Raw genomic sequence first — 19,609 nt, forward strand, 5'->3', positions numbered from 1 at the left:
GCCCATTATATTATGGTGAGACATTAAATATGTTTTGCTTTAAAAGTATTGTGGATATGCAAATATCCCATGGCGTATTTTACGCTATCAACAGAAACAAATCAAAGAAAAATAATGTGCATGCACAAAAATACTGAATTCGGCAGAGCAAAAAATAACTAAAAATAACTCAAATGCATAATGACAATCAAGGGGAGCAGGGGTTGCCGGGGTGTCCCCCCAACACGTTGATCAACATTATGGATATTAGGAGGTGGTGGGGGTGTCCCCCACTTGCAAACAAAGGAAAGCAGGGGACGAAGACTTTAAAAAGAAAAAAAGAAAAGGGCCCTGAGGCGGAGGATCTGCCTCTCAATGGGGAGGCTGCACTCACGTTGCAGGGTCCGTGTAGCAGTGAAGGAGAGGTAAGTTGGGCACTGGAGGTAAGTATGGGTGTTTTAAGGGTCAGGGAGGTGGAGGGAGTGGGTATGACGGGCAGTGGTAATGTACGTGATTATTTCCATTCAGAATAGTTTACATTTGTAATTTGAGAATTCAAAGTTTTCATAACATATAACCTATTTTACTGCTACATTCAATCCCTTTTTACAGAGCTCAATCAACTAGTATTGGAGGCCAGTACAGGATCCGGGGTGAGGAGCAAGGGGCACAGGGGAGCACTCCTGGGTTGTGGAGGACAAATTAACAACTTTTAAAAAAACAAGTTAGATGTTTCGGCTGTACAGTACTGTGAAGGAAATGTGCAGTTTATTTGCATTAAAGGATGGTAAACTCAAGTAACAGTCTGGATCACTGCACCTTTTGTTTCTCTCTATGCTCAGCTGCTGCAGGCTTTTTAATATAATCACGTTTTCTGTGTTTAGTTTAGTGGCTCCTGCATCCTCATGCATCTTGTTTAACTGTTAACCATGCATTGCAGAAGACGGCCCCCTAGTTACAGGAGAAGACCTCCATCTGCTGTACCTCTTCGCATTGCTGCTTTTAACTCAAAGGCAAATGTATTTGATTTTCTTCAAAGGGACTCCATAAAAGAATCAGTGAGGGTCTTACTGAATTTTGCCCAGGCTGGGGCGAGGAAAGGCGTGGAAAGCAACTATAAGCTGTATTATGCGCCCAGTCATTGTACTTCTTATGTAAGGATTACAAGCATTCATCCGATTAGATTTTACTCCCTACTTGGATTAATTGATCTTTTAGGGAGTAAAAAGTAATTTGCTTTTGAAGGGCAGTAATAATATTAAAGCTCCTCCCTAAGGTATACTGCAGGTCACTGATTTGAACATATTAGTGGAACTTTATGGGTAAGTTCTGATTTGTTCATGGTTTCCCATTTTTTGTTGGGCCTATTTGTACTCCCTATTTTTTTTTTGTTGGCCAAATGTGTCTGTATTTAGGGACAGCGGGGTAGTGTGTAGGCTTCTTATCAGTGGGGCTTCGCTTGGAATAAGCATGTCCACTGCTCTGTTCACAGTACAATTTAATGTTAATTGTAAGCAGTGGTACCTGAATTCTCAGTCATATTCTGTGGTGCAGTTATTCTGATGCAATTATCATCCTGGCACACATTATGAGAGGCATGTTCTCCTGGTCTGTGAATTGCTTAATTCAAGTGGCACATGAACTCTTATTTGCAGGTTTTCTGGCACAATCACTTAAGCTGCCATTGTTTTATCTTGTAAATAATTTACATGTCTGAATTTCCTGCCAGCCATATCAGTTGTAATTATCAATATTTGCTTTTTGCAATACAAGTATTTTTCCCCAGTGGCGTAAAACACATTCTGCATCATCTCTGAGCAAAATGAATTAACAAATGAATAACCACAACTAACACTATTGTTTATATTGAGCATACAATGTTTGTTATGCATAGACATATTTTTCTATGCATACGATTACTTTTGCTAGGTACTGTGGCAGACCTTGAAGTCTTTGACTGGTTGATAAGTTCTCTTTATAATCACAAATACATTTTTATTTATCATATGTCTTTGGGAAAAGTGCCTTAAGAAATTCATTTTACACTGATTTGTAAAGAGCTGCAGAGGTTCAGGAGGAGGGAATTCCCCTCCAAATTCATGCTCACAAAATGGCTTTCCTCGTTAGTCAGTTGCGCACATAGAAAATAATGTACGCACAAAGGCCAACCACTTCTGCACTTAGAGAAAAATCATTACAGGAAACATTGGACTGCAGTATCCCTCACTGGTGGGGAGGCCATGTAAAGTTTGTCTTAGCCAGCTTGGTTGAGACCCGTTGAGATTTATGGTAACAAGACCAAAGAATTTAGCATGTGAGAGAGGGTATTTCCTCTCTATTGCAGAGGCAGAAGGAGCTTAGAAGAAGACGTGACATCTCCAGAGAAGGTGGACAGAGGCTGGACAGAGGCTGGAGGCATGAGTCGGTGTGCAGAAGCAGGAGGCGTGAGCCAGTGTTGTGAAGTGAAAGGGCTCGGCAGAAGGAAAGAAGGAAAGAAACGTGGTGCAAGCGAGGCTTACCGTGAAGATGCCAAGAACTGGGTGTCTGGCATCCAAAATAAACAGTGTTATCCTTACCAGAAGTCAAAGAGAAGCCAGTGTGCAGGAGCGGAGCCGCGAGAGAGCATGGAGAGATGTCAGAGCTGCCCAGAGTGGGAAAGCAGTGGCAAAGGTGCGCCGCGTAAGCGCAAGGAAGACCTACAATGCTACAGTGAACCGGTGAGTCTGCAAAAGCAGAGTGTGGACACCCTGGCATTTTGCCTGCCGCGCCAAAGAGAATTAGAACCTTATGAAGTTATGGAAAGTGAAATGACAAGAAGATTGTTTATGAATTAAAAGAGCAGAAGATGTTGACTATTGTGAAATTTTGGAAAGTAAAGTAAATAGCAGGATTGTTTGTCAAGTAGCTATACCATGCCAGAAAGAAGGGTATATTCTACTTGAAAATAAAGAGGAACTATAAGATAAGAGAAGCCCTGGCAGGAGAGTACAGCAGGCACATTGCAAACCTACAGGGAGTGTCAAGCAGAAGCAGTGTTTGTTAAACAAAGAATGATATTATGTTAAAAGAAGTAACGTTGGTTACAGCAGAACTTACAAGATTGAACTGTGTTCCTCAAACAGGATTGTTGTGGGCCAAGGAAGGCATAAAAAGTGGTTAGTCCCACAGACATTTGCAATACCATGGAAGAATCTAGGGGAAGGGAATCACCCTCTGGAATTAAGGTATTTTTTCCATGTCAGAGAACATTTACGTTGGAGCCTTTCTACTTTTATTTAAGAACACTTTCTTTGCAAATACCAGGTTATAGACATTTTCCTTGTCACTTTATAATTTTGTTTTAGTGTGACAGTCAGGGTAGAAGGAAAGTCTATAACCAAACATGACAATTTTATGTCTCTCTTTCATTTCTGACTCCTCATATAGCCCTCACCCAAAGAAAGGTCACAAGGGCAGGCCTTCATTAAATGTTGCATCCAGCGGGAGAAGGGCACACACTATAAAAGCACCCAGCCCCAGTTGCTCGTTGTTGGCTTTTGAAGAGGGTTGCGGCAACTGGTGGGACAGTGCTGGAATGTGATAACAGGAGGGATTAGGAGGTGCAGGAGGGTAGAGAATAAAGAGGTATTCCCAACTGAGGAGGTGGTCATGTTTAAGGAGGGGTTGGTAACAAATGAGGATGATATGGAACGCGCAAGAGAAAAAACCTGAGGGGAGTGAAGAGGGCAACACCCTAGCCAGAATGTACAAGAAGCCACGAGGAGGCTGGTTGACCTAAGGTAGGCTGAAGAGGTAAGAGGAAGAACAGTACCTGTCAGGAAGGACAGCGTAGGAGTAGTCAGGGTGTCAGAAAGGGGGCCTGAGAATTGAGAAAGAAAAGGAATCCAATTTGAGGGAGAACAGAGTGGTACAAATATAGCGGGGAAACCTCTGAGACCATCATCAGCCTGTCAGAGGAGGTGGTGATATGAGCAACTGAGCCAAGTGGCCTTGTACCTAAGCGAGAGGCTTTCCCTATGAAGGAAGGAGGCCGGTGGAAAGGGGTCAGGAGCCTCCGGGATAAAGCCACTGGGAGGGGAGAGGATATAAGATCCGGCAGGTGTGAGAGACTTCAGTTTTGCGTCATCCTTTACGCCTCTTGGTGGACTTCTATCTGAATAAAGGTTTGTCAACAGAACCTCCCTAAACAGTTTTCTGCGAATCCTGCACTGTCCTGAAACTGTCCAATGAAAAGCATGCACGATGCTCGCGCTCTCATCCATATATATTAAGGTTCTCACATGTGTGCCAACATGCTACATCTTATGCATACAATAGCCCCATTGCTCTGCTTAGCGCTCACAGCACTGTCTGGCCGTTTCTGTGCGCTAGATTAAGTATCCATAGCATTGTCCTCATTGCTTGCCATCCTATTTGCAGTAGCACTGTTAGAGCCCTATTTGCTGGTGATTGTTTTTATGTGCAGGCAATAATATGCCATCCCACATTAAACATTTTAATATCCAATTAACTACCTTTTCAAAGCGCAGATCTTAATGCCTTAAATATAAATTTTAATATGAGTATTAAGGGTTTGCAACCACTGATAATTTAATTGAAAGCCAAGAAACTGCATCAGACGTTTTGCCAACGGTATTGCGATGACCTTAAGACACGCAGCGTCTTCACGCATGCGTTTAGCACTGAGGGAGACTTGGCGACACGGCCTGCAGTCCCCTGGATTTTATTTATGTATTTATGTATTTATGTATTTATTTATTTATTTATGGCATTTGTTATACACCCAACCCCTTGGGTATCAGGGCGTAGGTTACAGTGAGATTTACATTAATGGTTACATTGGAAGCACAGAATGCTTCCTTTGACGGTCCTTGCTCTGGTGGTTTCATTCCTGGTAAAACAGGGGGGGGGGGGGGTTTGCTGTGCAGAGAGTGCAGTCTGCTGCCGCCCCACGCCAGCACAAGCCATGACTCGCGGCTTTGATCCGAGCCATGCTTTGATGCCGGGTGCAGAGAACGGTGGCGATGTGCCCCTGCCTCGCCTGCACGCCAGGTTAGCCGAGAAAGGGCACCCTGGCGGGTACAAGATAATTATTGTAAAGCTGTCAGTCAGTACTGTGTTACCCATGACACCAATGCCTCTGGACTAACGGGGGTGAATTCCAGTATGACTCCGGGGATACACCTGTTCAGCCAATCAGATGAGTGAAAGGACGCGGACCTCTGTGCGCGCAGCCCACAGTGTGCAGACCATGGGTCCCGTGATTCGGGGCCCATCATCTTCTGGGAGGTGGACCCAAGCAGCAGTGGTGCATGGATGCATGTCCCCAGGAGCATCGCTGCATCCCGCATCCCGACCACATCCGGATGGATCGGAAGCAGTAGGCATCCTTCCAGTCCTCACAGCTAAGGACTGCGCCTGGCTTCGGTTCATGGGGCCGGTGAGCATGGAACCATGTGAACGGAGGACCGGAAAGAGAGCGACACCCGTTATGGCAGCAATGATAAACACAGCAGCTGCTTCTCCTGATTGCAGTTTCATTTCCAGGCTGCCACCTTATGTTGTTCATTGAGCAGCAACATTTGGATTTCAGGAAATGAGAAGCGAGTGGCTGACGGGGAATTGTGCTGGTCTCTATCCCTCTATGCAATGGCAATGGCCTGGGGCTTTACGGCCCTGTAGCCGCATGTTCTTGCCCCGTGACGATGCCCGTTGTATTCTGCCCCCCCCACCCCGGTGAAGAAGTGACAGGGCAGCATTTGCCGAGAGCTGGGCTTGTGCCCGTGAGCGCCGTATGTAAGGGTGCTTCTCTGCACAGTAGTCTCAATAAGCCGCCCTGGTACTTCTTATCTAGGTAGTTTCTGCCCCAGTCCATCGGCACGAATGCCTAGGTGTATGCTCATTTTCTTCTGCCTCGGGCGTGCAACACACTTGCATACTTCTTTTCACTGAGCAGCAAACTGAGCATGAGTCGGAGGGTGCCGAGAGAACCACAACCAATGGTTGTACAGAGAGAAAAACGCCTGTTCCTTCTACTCCTTCCGTGGGCGGGTGGCACAGGCAAGGGCTCTGGTCGGCAGCACTGAAATATTGGTCTTGCAGGTGGGAGCTCATGCAAACTAGACTATGGGAAATGAGGCAACGCATTTTGACGTTGGCCCTGGCTGCCAATGGAAGCTTTCCTGCTGGGGGAGACCAGCTGCTGTTGCTTGAGACCAAACACCAGACAGCTGGCTCCGTTTTCTATCTTTTGCAGGCCCTAGACTTGGTAAAGGGGGAGGGAGCACACATACCAGTGGCATAGTCCAATTTGAAATCTACTGCAACACCAACCATTATGGAGCGGTCATCCTTGGGCAGAGAGGGAAAATCTTGAAAGGAGGCTTAAGTCGGCATCCCAAAGAACGCCATGGTCTACGTTTGGATACAGGCTGGTGAGACAAAGTGACTTTGGCCAACCCAAGGGCTGTGGGGAGGTATGCTGTGCGGAGCCGGGATGTCCCCCATCAGGGTGAGGAGTGAGCTGGAGGTGGTGCATGAGGGATGCCCTAGAGGGCCTTCTTCTGTCCCTGTTCTGCATGATCAGGGTGCTTAGGGGCACAATAGCCCAAACCTTACATTGCAGCCCGCGATTGGGAGGAGTAGGATGCGCGCCCCGCCATGCTATGAACAGGTTGCCTAATGAATTGCACAACCCGCCATAACTCCACCTTCCGACATGCGTGATAGTAACCCACCTGTACGGCCGAGATGCAGTGTTCCATTGGCGGAGAAGAATTGCTGCGGCCCGCGTTTATGATCCAGCAGAACCCTTGCTCATGCCCTTCTCTGCGCCTGCTGAAACAGAGCTCCTAGGCAGCCTGCTTAGACCATGGCCTGCTTTTGCACGCATCCAGGACCCTAGCTCTCATGGTGGAGCCGCGCAATCGATCAGGCGCCCCTCCGAGAAACGATTCAAGCCTAACTAAACTATAGAGGTTCGACCCAGATGACAAGAGCCCAGTCATTTGGAGCTGAGGCTCAAAAGCCTTCAAAGCTTTTGGACCAGACTTAGAGCTGCTGTTTCAGGTCAGAGTATGGGATGGTTTGACCCTACTTTAAAAAAAAAATCTCTATTAGAAACATCATTAAGAGACACATGTATGCGATTCCCAAATGGATTTATGCATGTAGCTTTACAGATGTGAAGTCGCATGTATTTATCTGAATGAGACCCGTTCACTGGAGTCAAAAGTACTTCCAGGTCTGCGTTCAGCCGACAGACTCTTTTTTATTTATTTAATGTATTGTTTATTATTTATTTATTTCTAGAATGCAATAGCCCGCAGGCACCAGGTAGGTGCCAGATGGCCCCCAGTCTATTTGATGCTTGCATTTTCATGGGCGTGAAACGTGGGCATCACATTTGACAATCGTCTTTAGAGAGAAGCTGCTGGCCTGCGGGCACAATGAACCTTGGCTGATGTACTTACTTTCACATTTCATCCCCTGGTGAATTAGGCCGTAGAGCAGCGACCCGCAGTGGTCGCAGAACGTCGGGCTCCCATATGTGTGGATTTTAAACTTGTGCTTGCTCCGGGGGTCCTGGGAAGACAAACGGAAACACAAGATTGAAGCCAGGGAAATGCTGAAGCAGACAAAGAGTTGTTACAGTGATGGAAACAGGCTGCTGTCAAACAGTGCTCTAGACAATCCTTCTCTGCACAGCACACATAGGCGTTCCACAAGGGTAAGCACACGACTCTCCCCACACACGCACACGCACACACACACACACACACAGACACATTCAGGTTCTTAATTTTAAGCCCCACAAGTGCAGTTCTTTTACAGAGAATCGCTGGCACTCGCTGTTTGTTGTTCTTTTGAACTAAAATAATTCCACATTAACAAAAGGTGTGGAGCCTGATAAACACGCGTTCTTCCATCTGCTGCAGTAGATATGCCATCAGACGTTGAATCAAGCTTTTTTTAAAGACATTATTGAAAAAGAGTCACAGGGAAGCCTTACAATGTACCAAAGCTCTTGGCTCTTACTGGTTAAATGTTGTAAAAATAGCTGCATGGCAGGTCGGTCCTGAAGAAAACTACAATATTTAATGAAGTTGCTGGGTACACTGGCCACGTGTCCGTCCGTGCGCGACATAGAACATGCCAAATGCCCCAGGCCCCGTGCTGCACGAAGTGCGGCACGATGGAGGGCCTGGGGGGTTAGGCGCAGGGTGGGGGAACACAACAAGCAGGAAAGAAAAAGGGAGGGGCAGCCAGGCGGCGCCCCCACCCGCGGCGCGCAAAGAGACACACAAAAAGATAGAGGCAAGGTGAGAGAAGTAACAAAGGGGGGTGGGGAGGACAGGAAGGAGCACCAACGGCCCGTAATCAGCACAACAAAGGTGGAAGGGGTACAAATACCCCAGAGAAGCAGGACCAAGGCACAACCAGGTTAGGAGCTCACCTCACTCGGGTAAGCTCCCAGGGCCTGGATAAGGCGGTAAAGGATTCGTTTTTCTTGTTTCCAGTTTCGTTTTGCCTCTGCGGGCTTAGCGGATCGAGGTCGGTTTCCCTGTCGTTTTCACCTCTGCGGGTTTAAACGGCGGGAAGAACAGTCGAGGAACAAAGAAGAAGGAAGCCCAATCTCGTGGGGACAGCGGATCCAGAGGAACAGCAGCGGAGGACCCGGGAAGCCGGAGCTGCATGGGAAGGAGGAAGACCTGACACATCGCGTCTGCGGACCCAGCGGAGAAGAGCGGGACCCCGGCTGGCGAGAAGCGGCGACAGCAGCAGAAGACCCGGGAAGCCGGAGCTGCGTGGGGAAGGAGGAAGACCTACCACATCGCGGCAGACCCAGCGGAGAAGAGCGGGACCCCGGCTGGCGAGAAGCGGCGACAGCAGCTGAAGACCCGGGAAACCGGAGCTGCGTGGGGAAGGAGGAAGACCATCCACATCGCGTCAGCAGACCCAGCGGAGTAGAGCGGGACGCCGGCTGGCGGGAAGCGGCGTGAGCAGCGGAGGACCCGGGAAGCGCGAGCTGCAGGGAGAAGAAAGAAGACCGCACAGACATCGGGGGAAACCAGGCTGCGGAGTGAAGGAAGCCGACATCGGGAAACACAGGGTGCGGCGGCGGTGAGCAAAGCGGAAGAAGCCGGCCAGCGTCAGGAAGCATTGACACACGCGGAACGTCGCGCATTGGAGGCGGGGCTAGAGAAGGCCTTAAAGCCACAGTGCAGTCATCTGGAACATCCACCAGTGGCTCAACTGCTAAAGGCTCACGTCGGGAACATCCGGGGCATAAAAAAAAAAAAAAAAAAAAAAAAAAAAATCCTTTTTTGCATGGCGTATCGGTAGCACAGTTGAGAGACCCGTGGGGCAAGTCATTCTCGGTTGGTGCCGATAGCACATTGAGCAGAGCACAGAGTCCTGTGCAGAGCCGGTTGAGCTCAGGTTCGAATCCCGGCAGGGCCAAACTCAACATATATCGAAGAGACCCAGAAGGAAAAGCAAGAGGCGGAAACGGAAAAATGGCAGAGGAAAAGAGCAGTACAGTCGGAAGAAAGGGCTAAGGCAATGTCGCCTCTGCTGCTTGAGGAATCCGCTGGCAGCAACGAAGAAGCTGCAGTACATTCCTTTTTTACATGGTGTATCGTTTGCAGTCACGGTAGCACAGCTGAGAGACCCGTGGGGCAAGTCATTCTCGGTTGGTGCCGATAGCACATGGAGCAGAGCACAGAGTCCTGTGCAGAGCCGGTTGAGCTCAGGTTCGAATCCCGGCAGGGCCAAACTCAACATATATCGAAGAGACCCAAAGGCAATAAACTAGAAGGAAAAGCAAAAGGCGGAAACGAAAAATGGCAGAGGAAAAGAGCAGTACAGTCGGAAGAAAGGGCTAAGGCAATGTCGCCTCTGCTGCTTGAGGAATCCGCTGGCAGCGACGAAGAAGCTGCAGTACCACAAGGGCAAAAGAGGTTTCAAGGGAGCCACAAGAAGAAAGAGCAAGAAGAGCACAGGAATTCAGTGCATGGGCCAAAAAGGCTGAGAAGGAACATGGAGCGCAGTGGGTAATGAATGTGGTACAGTCGGAAGAAAGGGCTAGGGCAATGTCGCCTCTGCTGCTTGAGGAATCCGCTGGCAACGACGAAGAAGCTGCAGTAACACAAGGCCAAAAGAGGTTAAGAGAGATCGCAAGGGAGCCACAAGACCCCGAAGATAAAACGGAAGAAAGGAACCACGAAAGGTATCGTAAAATTGAATAACAATATTAACAAAAATGGTGAAAGTGTTAAATGCAGGTATCACGGCTCAGGGTAAGTCGCCCAGAGCCAACAAAGGGAGAAGGAAGGAGTACAAAAATGTGGCACCTGATACAAATAGTAGTGAAGATGAAGAGAGGGATCACCTGCAGGCATGGGGGAAAACAAAAGGGGTAATAAGCAAAGGAAAGCAGAAAGCGGATAAGGCAGGGGTAGGTCAGGGGGCAGGAGGTCAAGGGCCAACAGACAGCGGGGATCCAATACCACAAGGGCTTCCACAAAATACGGGTCCCCAGGGGTCACCTGCCAAGGCAGCAGTAACTACGACAGAGCCGCCCGTAGTGAAATAACAGAGCCTACCTCAGTTATGACTAAGTATGGCAGACCAACGATAGGCAAGGATGCGCAGGGTCGGTCCTTAAAGGCACAAAGCATGGTAGAGCTATTATAGGAAACAATATGTTCAGAATGATTATGGTAACGAGTATAGGTACAACAGGAGATACGAGACTCCATATGACAGATCAAGGGAGCAGAATTTTCGGAGTAGAGAGGGTGGCAGAGCAACATATCCCCGACGGCACAAGGGGGTGGTAAAGGGAGTAACGGGACAGCGAGGTCGGAGCCAGCACCAGGGGGTGAACCCCAGTTTACCAGTGACACCCGCAGGGTTCACCCATGTACCAATACAAGGGACAGTCATAGTCCCAGCAGGGCCACTCACTGGCACAGCAGGAAAGGAGGGTGACCCAGTATGGTAGGCCCACGGTTGGTAAGGACACCCAAGGCCGGTCCATGAAGGCACAGTCATGGCACATTAGGGAGAAGGTAAAGGAGAAAATAGGGAGAAAAGAGTTTATAGATATTTCTTTGAAGGGCCCGGATAGCTCAGTCGGTAGAACATCAGACTTGCCCTGCTAGAATGCCAAAAGAGAGGACAGAATGCATCAATAGAGGGAGGATGAGAAAGGCTTATTAAGGTACCAAAGAGTTTTTTAAATGGATGGCGGTTTTTTTTTCAAATAATGTCCACTATTATACTGCAAAAATACCAAGAGGACGGGGTACCGTTGGTGAAATGCCAGCAGAGAGTATTGAAGGTACAAAGCATTTAGGGGGGGGAAGTATGGAAAGAATAGGACCACGAATTTAAGAAAGAAATGGTTTGCTTCCCAGATTGAGGTTGGAATGAGGAAAACTTCAACATGTACGTATTTAAGGTTGTAAAGGAGAAATGGGACACCAGCGAGCAAAGTGCGGGAGGATATTATAGAAAGCAATACTGCCAAAACGATGACAGAAGTGATTACAAATAGAAGAACAAGGGTCTCAGAACACCCCAAATAATCTGAAATCCACCGTAGAGAACAAAGAGTTAGTGGGCAAGGGGCTCCATCATCCGAAACAGAGAGCAGCGATAATGAGGAAGGGGACCATTGGAAGGCATGGGACAAATGGAAAGGTGTCGTAAACAAGGAGGGGGAGGCAGGGTCGGAACCCAGAGGGACTCCGGCCCCAACACTTCAGGGGGCACCAATAGTGCCAAACTCAGGAGGGGTACCGCAAGGTACCAATCCACAGCCAATAGGACCCATAGGAGCAACAGCAGTACCAGTGGCAGGAAGGTGTACTGAGGAGGGCAACAGTAGTAAAGAGCTTCGACAGCTGGATGACTGCCTTCCAGACAAATGCCCACCATTATATTACAGAAATTCCCAGAGGACGGGATAGCACTGGTAGCATATCAGCAGAGGGCGTTAAAAGTATACAAGGCATGCGGGGGGGATGCATGGAATGAAGAGGAGCACGAGTTTAGATGAGAAATGGATTGCTTTCCGGATATGGGATGGGACTTTTTTAACCTGACATATTTAACGTATTAAAAGAAGAGTTGATCAGGAAAAAGGAATCACAGAAATGGCTAGGTATGCAAGGGGAGGAGGAATATTTCAGGGGCATATGTCTACATATGGGGCGTGCCAGCTCATGGCATATGGACAGAGGGGAGGTTCAGTCCGGCAGGGGGCAGTCTGCTAAAAGGGAGGCACAAGGCCACCGTGACAGAACTGCAAGCATTAGCGGAAAAGCTGAATACGGCGGGAAGGGTCATAGAACGAGGCAAAGTGGTTTTTTAAAGAAGCATTAGGGGACTTGGCGTCGGCGCAACACTAGGGTGAGAGTGATGCACGGAGAAATGACCAAAAGCAGGGCAGGAGGCTACACGAGCTAGGAATAACATGCAGGCGGGAATTGTTTCTCAGGTGGGTAGCATTATGTGCAGCGGGAGAGGTGCTGAATAAAGAAGAAATAGCAGTGCAGTCGGATAACATGGCAGTGGTGCACGGGTCGAGTAAAGGGGGTGCATCATGCCCAGTTGTATTAAAACTGTAGCTGTCACCTTGGCGCATTTTCAGTGGCGAGAGGTACAGGGAGCTAAGGCCGGGCACCAGAAAGGAGAAAACGCCCACGCCAAAGAAGGCATGGGTCCCATCAAAAACTCTGAAAAGGGAAGAACGGTTGACTATAAGGTTAACTCAAAAAAAAAAAAAAAAATAATTCTTTTCGGCTGAGAAAAGGTGTGAATGCTTGGTAAGGGCATTGGCCAAAGGGAAAAGGAAAAGTGGAAATGTCCACGAAAAGCTCTGGAATGATAAGAACGGTTAACTACAAGGTTAACGCTAAAAAGAAAAGCAAGAACGCAGGGGAGTGCAATGTAAAAAAAAAAAAAAAAAAAAAAAAAAAAACTAAGTGCGGCAGAGAAAGTGTGTGAAGGTTTGGAAGAGGCATTGGCCAAAAGGAAAAAGAAAAGTTCATGAAAAACCTGGAAAGGAAAGTATGGTTGACTACAAAGGTTAACTCAAAAGGGAAAGAGGATACAGGACGGGTCATAAACAAGCGAGCAAGGAACGCCCTAATGTACAAAACAGGTAAGCAGTACGAGAAGCAGGTAATAAATGCAGTGATGGAAACAGGAGCGCAGGATGTGGGCGTAATTTCGGCAAAAAGGGGTGAATGTTGGGAAGAGGCATTGGCCAAAGGGAGAAAGAAAAGCTGGGCCGAGTCATACCATGGGGTTTTTCAGGGCAGGGGAACTAATGGCCCGCAACACGATAGATGGGGAGGGCCAGGCAAAAAGCAAGGTTAGTAGACCAATAGGGGCGGGCTGACGCGCAGCATATGCGAGTCATTAAGGGCAATAGCCCAATGTCGGTGGAATACCGAAATTTTCATGTCCGAAATAATTATCCGCAGAATTTGGTATGGGGCACGCTGACGGCAGGCCAGTGAGACGGCACGGAAAAAGCTAAACAAAGCTGTAGGGAAATATTGTAGGAGCACGGGGTTACACTTCATAAAACATGGGCTGCCTCAAAATGACCCCGAGTGGTTCCATCAGGACAGGGTGCACTTATCCAACAAAGGGTTGGGCAGATCAAGGCTGGGGCAGATTTGCGGACAACATTTTTTCAGCGCTAGCGGCACAGGGTTGCAAATAGGTAGGGCAGCAGGGTCACTGTTTTGGGGGGACCTGAGCGGTTTAGACAAGCAACCCCTCAGGCGTGGCGGCACGTGTCCAGGAAAGGATGCCACAGGACAACGAAAGGGAGGCTAAAGGAAGGGGGGCATCCCAACCCCTGGACACGAGGGCCCAAAAAGTGTTTAGCTACTGTACAGTTGTCATAACCAGTGTACAGTGCCATTATTGTATGTAAATAAAAAGGCCTACGGCCACTAATTTTTCCACGCAAACAGAGCTGTGCACGCTTCATCATTTCTGGGTCAGGGCACAGCACAACAGGGTCAAGAGCTGGGGGGGAACCCACACTACTCAGCCTATGCCCCAGGCCCCGTGCTGCACGAAGTGCGGCACGATGGAGGGCCTGGGGGGTTAGGCGCAGGGTGGGGGAACACAACAAGCAGGAAAGAAAAAGGGAGGGGCAGCCAGGCGGCGCCCCCACCCGCGGCGCGCAAAGAGACACACAAAAAGATAGAGGCAAGGTGAGAGAAGTAACAAAGGGGGGTGGGGAGGACAGGAAGGAGCACCAACGGCCCGTAATCAGCACAACAAAGGTGGAAGGGGTACAAATACCCCAGAGAAGCAGGACCAAGGCACAACCAGGTTAGGAGCTCACCTCACTCGGGTAAGCTCCCAGGGCCTGGATAAGGCGGTAAAGGATTCGTTTTTCCACCCAACCCGCCCTGCAAAAAAGAAAAGAGGAAGCCGGAGCAGGAACGCCGAGTACTTTTTCACGGTACACGGTAGAAGAAAAAGTCGTAGGCGGCGGCACGTGTCCAGGAAAGGATGCCACAGGACAACGAAAGGGAGGCTAAAGGAAGGGGGGCATCCCAACCCCTGGACACGAGGGCCCAAAAAGTGTTTAGCTACTGTACAGTTGTCATAACCAGTGTACAGTGCCATTATTGTATGTAAATAAAAAGGCCTACGGCCACTAATTTTTCCACGCAAACAGAGCTGTGCACGCTTCATCATTTCTGGGTCAGGGCACAGCACAACAGGGTCAAGAGCTGGGGGGGAACCCACACTACTCAGCCTATAAGACTGGCGTAGGCGCGGCGGGAATGCAATCACGGCAGTCATGTCAACGTATAGCGATTTTAAAGCTGAATAACGACCAAATATTGTTTGACTTGTACGGCTTTGGGGGGATTCACAAACGGGCAGTTATTCTTTTTTTTTTTATGGCGCAGCATTTATTCTATGGACACACATGAGAACCCGCCCAAGTCGCAACATGAAGTAAAATGGCTCCCATTCAATAGTCTAACGCTGAGTGATATCCCTTTGAGAATTTGAGTGAGTTGATTGATGGGCCGGATTAGCCTCCCCCCAAAAAGTGGTATTAGAATAGATTTATTTTTTTTGTTGATCAAATGATACATTTGACCGAATTTGGTCAGTACCGTTCAATCAAATAAAAAGGAACAATTGGGCTAATACATACTGAACATGTGGAGCGGGGGTCGCCGGCGTGTCACCTGCTCGCTATGATCAGTATGTATTAGCCCTGGGGGGGTTGAAGGGGTGTCCCCCGCTTCCTCAATATTGGAGTCAGGGGACCAAAAAAAAATGAAAAAGGGACCCTGCAGCGTCCAATTTGACCCGCGTTGGAGGGACGGATTTGACACTGCAGGGCTGAAGTGGTCCAGGCCGCAAGCTAACAGGTAAGTGGGGGATGGGGGTTGTGGAAGAAAACTTTAATTCCGCAAAGCTTATGCCTTACATCATATGATCTGATGTAAAATGCGGCCTGCTTTATTTCGATCGATTTCCCGCAACTAATTTTTTTTCGGTCAAACATACCCAAACCAAAAAAGTATGATGAAAATAATGAATAAACGAGCCACTATTTGCTCTCGGTCTTGTATCCTGGAACTCTCTGCCCCCAAGACTTGAGAGCAGGTCAAAAAATGATGGGACCTCTGCGTCATCCCTAAATCGCAGAGAAGACCCGCATTTCAACAGAGAAATGAGTGCATATGGTTTATTTTTGTCAGCTCATCTAAACCACAAAATAATGTAAGGCCACCTGAGGGGCGGCTCTCGATAGGGGGCAAGGCCGAAGGCCACCCAAAGGTGTTGGAATTCATTTGCATGTCATGGCAACCCTTTTTCGGCGGGGACAGGGGAGGACAGAGAATCAAACGTGGGCTTAGATCAGGCCAAACTTTCCCAAATCAGGCCAAACTGCAGCATGCAAACAAGCCGCACCCCCTTCTAAGGGTTCCATGTAATAATGTCGCCACAAAAATCTCGCCATGCAAAAATATCGCCGAAAAATGGCCGTTTTTTGTGGTGACATTATTGCATGGAACATGCGGGGAACACCCCCGCAACCCCCAAACTTTTTTTTTTTTGGAATTTTTTTTTGTGCCCCTGTCCCCATATATATGGTCACCCATATAATATCGCCGCAACCTTTTCCCGGCGATATTATTTACGGCGCCCATATATATGGGGATAATAGTACCGGATACCCTTCTAAGTCGGGTCTAGGGGTTGTCCAGGAAGAAAATGTCAAAAATAGGGTCGCAATAGTGAATGTAAAAGCACATTTGACCGCATATAGGAATGAAAAATGACTTAAAGCACAACTAACAGTGACAGCATGTATTAAGAGTGAGGAATAACAGTATTCATAAGAAATGATTTACTTCAAAGGGTTGCAGGTTCCATGGGAGGGAAGAGAAGCAGAGAGTGCCAGGCTCCACACAAGGGAGGGGCCGGTGGACGGAGCACAGGTTCTCTACAGGCCCGAGGGGGCACATGTCGAAAAGACGTAAAGTTGTGTCATTTGTCCTAAAATCAGTGCATGTGCCGCATACTCCAGACTAAATGAACACCATTTCCTTAGTGACTTGTGGTTTAAAAATATTCCTGCGCCTTCCCGCTCACATTAAACAAAGGAAAGCCTGCATTTGCCTGGCCACTCCACTGCACTTCCCTGGAGGCACCCACTTTGCAACCCAGTGGCAATTTCCATGCGCATAATGGCCGCATTTATACCACGCGCACATGGACGTCGCTTCTGCTTAAAGACTTCAGCATCTCGGCCAATCGCGCAGATTTTACGCATGCGCGGATTGCGATTTGGTCATTTTTCTTTTACTGCCAGGACCCCCATAACAGATTTCCGAGGTGAACGCATTAGCAAATATATTCCATTATAGTAGAAGCATGTAGGCCACGTTCCGGATACCCCATCTAGAGATGAAAGAGAAAGTCTTGCAAAAATAAAATGAGGCACTCGCCTCTGCCACAGGCCCCCTTCAAGTAGGAATCCCTCTGGAGCCGGCTCCGCCTTTCATGCTTCTGACGTCCATGCACTAGTTTACCATTAAACTGTGCAATAACACCAGATATCTTTGGAGCGCTTAGAAGGAGGGACCTGGCATGGCGCAGTACTAAACACGTGAGATCATATGTCATACAGTGCACGTACACACATCTTACAGTCATACTGATATTGTGTGCACGGAATGCATTAATATGTGTACGTACACCCAAAGAGCAAAATAAACCGTTCTGCAATGGATTTCACCGAAAAACGAAATGAACTTTATACTTTGTTCTACTTTTTTTTTTATAATGCAGGTGAGATCCCCACAGCCCCCCTCACCCTTCCCGACCCTAACTTATACCCTCACCCACACCCCACCTATTATGCACCATACATATACCACTTTATCTACAATTTTCAGTTAAATAAATTCAGCCACTTCTCCTTAGGTAAAATTATATTCAGTGATTTCTAACGTATCGTTCAAATCATGCTTAAAAATCCTTGATATCCCCAGCATTCCATCTGTGCACTCATCCTTATTGAGAGTTGTCTCAATGAATACATGCACACGATACATTTTGGAATTGCGTTATGCTTGTGTTTTAAAGACTGTTATTATAAGATCGGACTGTAAATACTGGTAGATCTGATAAATACTGGTAGATATGAGAGAGGGTGAACGGGAGGATAGCTCAGCAGCAACGTGGTCGCCTTGGAAACAAGACGACACGAAGCAACACATGTTCGATCCCTGGGTCCGATCCCTGGGTCCGCGCTTAGAAACCTCTGGGTATTAAGCGCGTTATAAATATGCAACTAAGACATATTCCTGTAACAGCGCCTCGATGCCCCCCGGCTGTTTGAGTGCTTTAAAAATGCAAATGAATAAATAAATAAATATAGAGGATGGGTTTGTGGCATGTCCCAGATTTTCAGACTAACTCCAAGATTAACAAGACCAATAGGGTTTTGTGTATGGCATTCCATTTCTTTCCCGGCCGTCCCGTAGTCTATGAACTGGGGCCCTTCCTTTTGCTGCTTGGTGTACTCTAAACATGTTATGCATAAACAGCCATTCATTAAACTGACCCTGTAAACAGCTGTTTCTAAACACAAAGGTCATTTGGAAACTTCAAGGCCTGAGAATGGTTTCTGTACTCCCTTGTTCGGTTTCCCGCCTTGAAGCGCTTTGAAGCACTCCACAGTTGTATAAGCGCTGTATAAATAAACAATTACTATGCAAATAGACTTAGCCATAAGGTGGTGCAGAATTGCCACACAATAGCCAAAACGACAAAAAATATGATATAAGTTCATGAGCCCACTGAGTAACAGTGTTTTACCCCACGGGTCATTGTGTGAGGCGGATACTCAGACTAGGCTTCCGGAAGGAGTATTTACACTGATTTCCAAATGACAGACAACACGCATAGTAACTATTGCTCAATGCTGTGAAAGGTGGGTTATACCCCTAAACCCCACTCCTATAGGAAAAGACTTGCTACAGAAAGCACGGGCCCGCCTGAGCAGTAAGAACCACCCAACTCCAGGAAAAGCTGGAGAACGCAGTACAGGAGACAATGAGCGGGAAAAGCACCACAGCAGGATGTCTGCAGGAGTGACGTGCCACCACAGCGCCTCGTCGGGATTCAGAGCATTGCCGGGTATTTCAGCTTGGCACTGCACATGCAGCACTACCCAGGTTTAATCTACAGCAGGGCACTAAAGAGAAGGAAAACAAGGATGCAACGCGACGCCTCCAGTGTAAATACACGTAATCCCCGCGTAACTGAGCTCCGATCTCTTTGACGCACCTCCTTGCATGGGGCCATGGGAAGATGTCCTGAACTCTAGGCTCGTCTGAATCAAATGCTGAAAAATGGTGAAAAAGACACACCCGCCTGCAGATAGCACACAATCTATGTAACACGTGAGGTGTTTAACATCACAGATGCCTATCATAAGGGCCACACATCAAACGCAAACCTTCATCCTCACAAAAAACCCTATGACTTGAACCACATCAAGAAAAAGTATTAACAAAAAAAATATTCAGTATAATGCTTTAAACCACCGTTTCCAGGAAAATTCACTCACCGCCGTGGTAAACACTGGTGTAAAAAATACGGTAATTTATAGGAATCATTTTCCTACCTCCTGGTATCACCAACAGTACTTTTTTTAGATTTCTCATAAAAGCTGTTGTCACAACATTTCACAATATAATGTACCTATCAGCATTCTGTTGCGTGTGTTTCTTTGGAAGCCATTAACTGCAACAACCTTTTCTAAATGGTGTAGTCCCTTACTCTGACGTGACATCCTTTTAAAGCGAGAATCGTTTTCGGCTTGCGTGACGTCGTAGCAGAGGACAACGCCATTTCTCCGCCTCCCCCGGTCTCCACAGACCAGAGAAGGCATAAGAGGCTAGGAGCAAAGGCAGCAAAACCTGCAGGCGCTCAGCAGCAGCGACCGACACTGAGAGACCTATCGCAGGGGTGCGCGGCCCTCTCACAGCACCAGAACCCAGAACTAGAACAAAGGATGCAGGGCTCGCTAGCTGCAATATTTCTGTCAGCA

The 19,609-nt window shown here is 47.8% G+C and overlaps 1 protein-coding gene across 2 annotated transcripts in view; it reads right to left on the minus strand.

Annotated features, from left to right (window-relative positions):
* PRKCA (protein kinase C alpha) overlaps positions 1 to 19,609 on the minus strand; it is a 1,912,272-nt gene that overhangs the window by 934,059 nt on the left and 958,604 nt on the right. For both annotated transcript variants that reach the window (XM_069655048.1, XM_069655049.1), the window contains exon 4: positions 7,452 to 7,563. In XM_069655048.1, coding sequence (XP_069511149.1) covers positions 7,452 to 7,563 — 112 coding nt within the window. The remainder of the gene's footprint in view (positions 1 to 7,451; positions 7,564 to 19,609) is intronic.

This window comes from Ambystoma mexicanum, chromosome 3q (genome assembly GCF_040938575.1).
Source record: "Ambystoma mexicanum isolate Mex_15411 chromosome 3q, UKY_AmexF1_1, whole genome shotgun sequence".
Lineage (NCBI taxonomy): Eukaryota > Metazoa > Chordata > Amphibia > Caudata > Ambystomatidae > Ambystoma > Ambystoma mexicanum.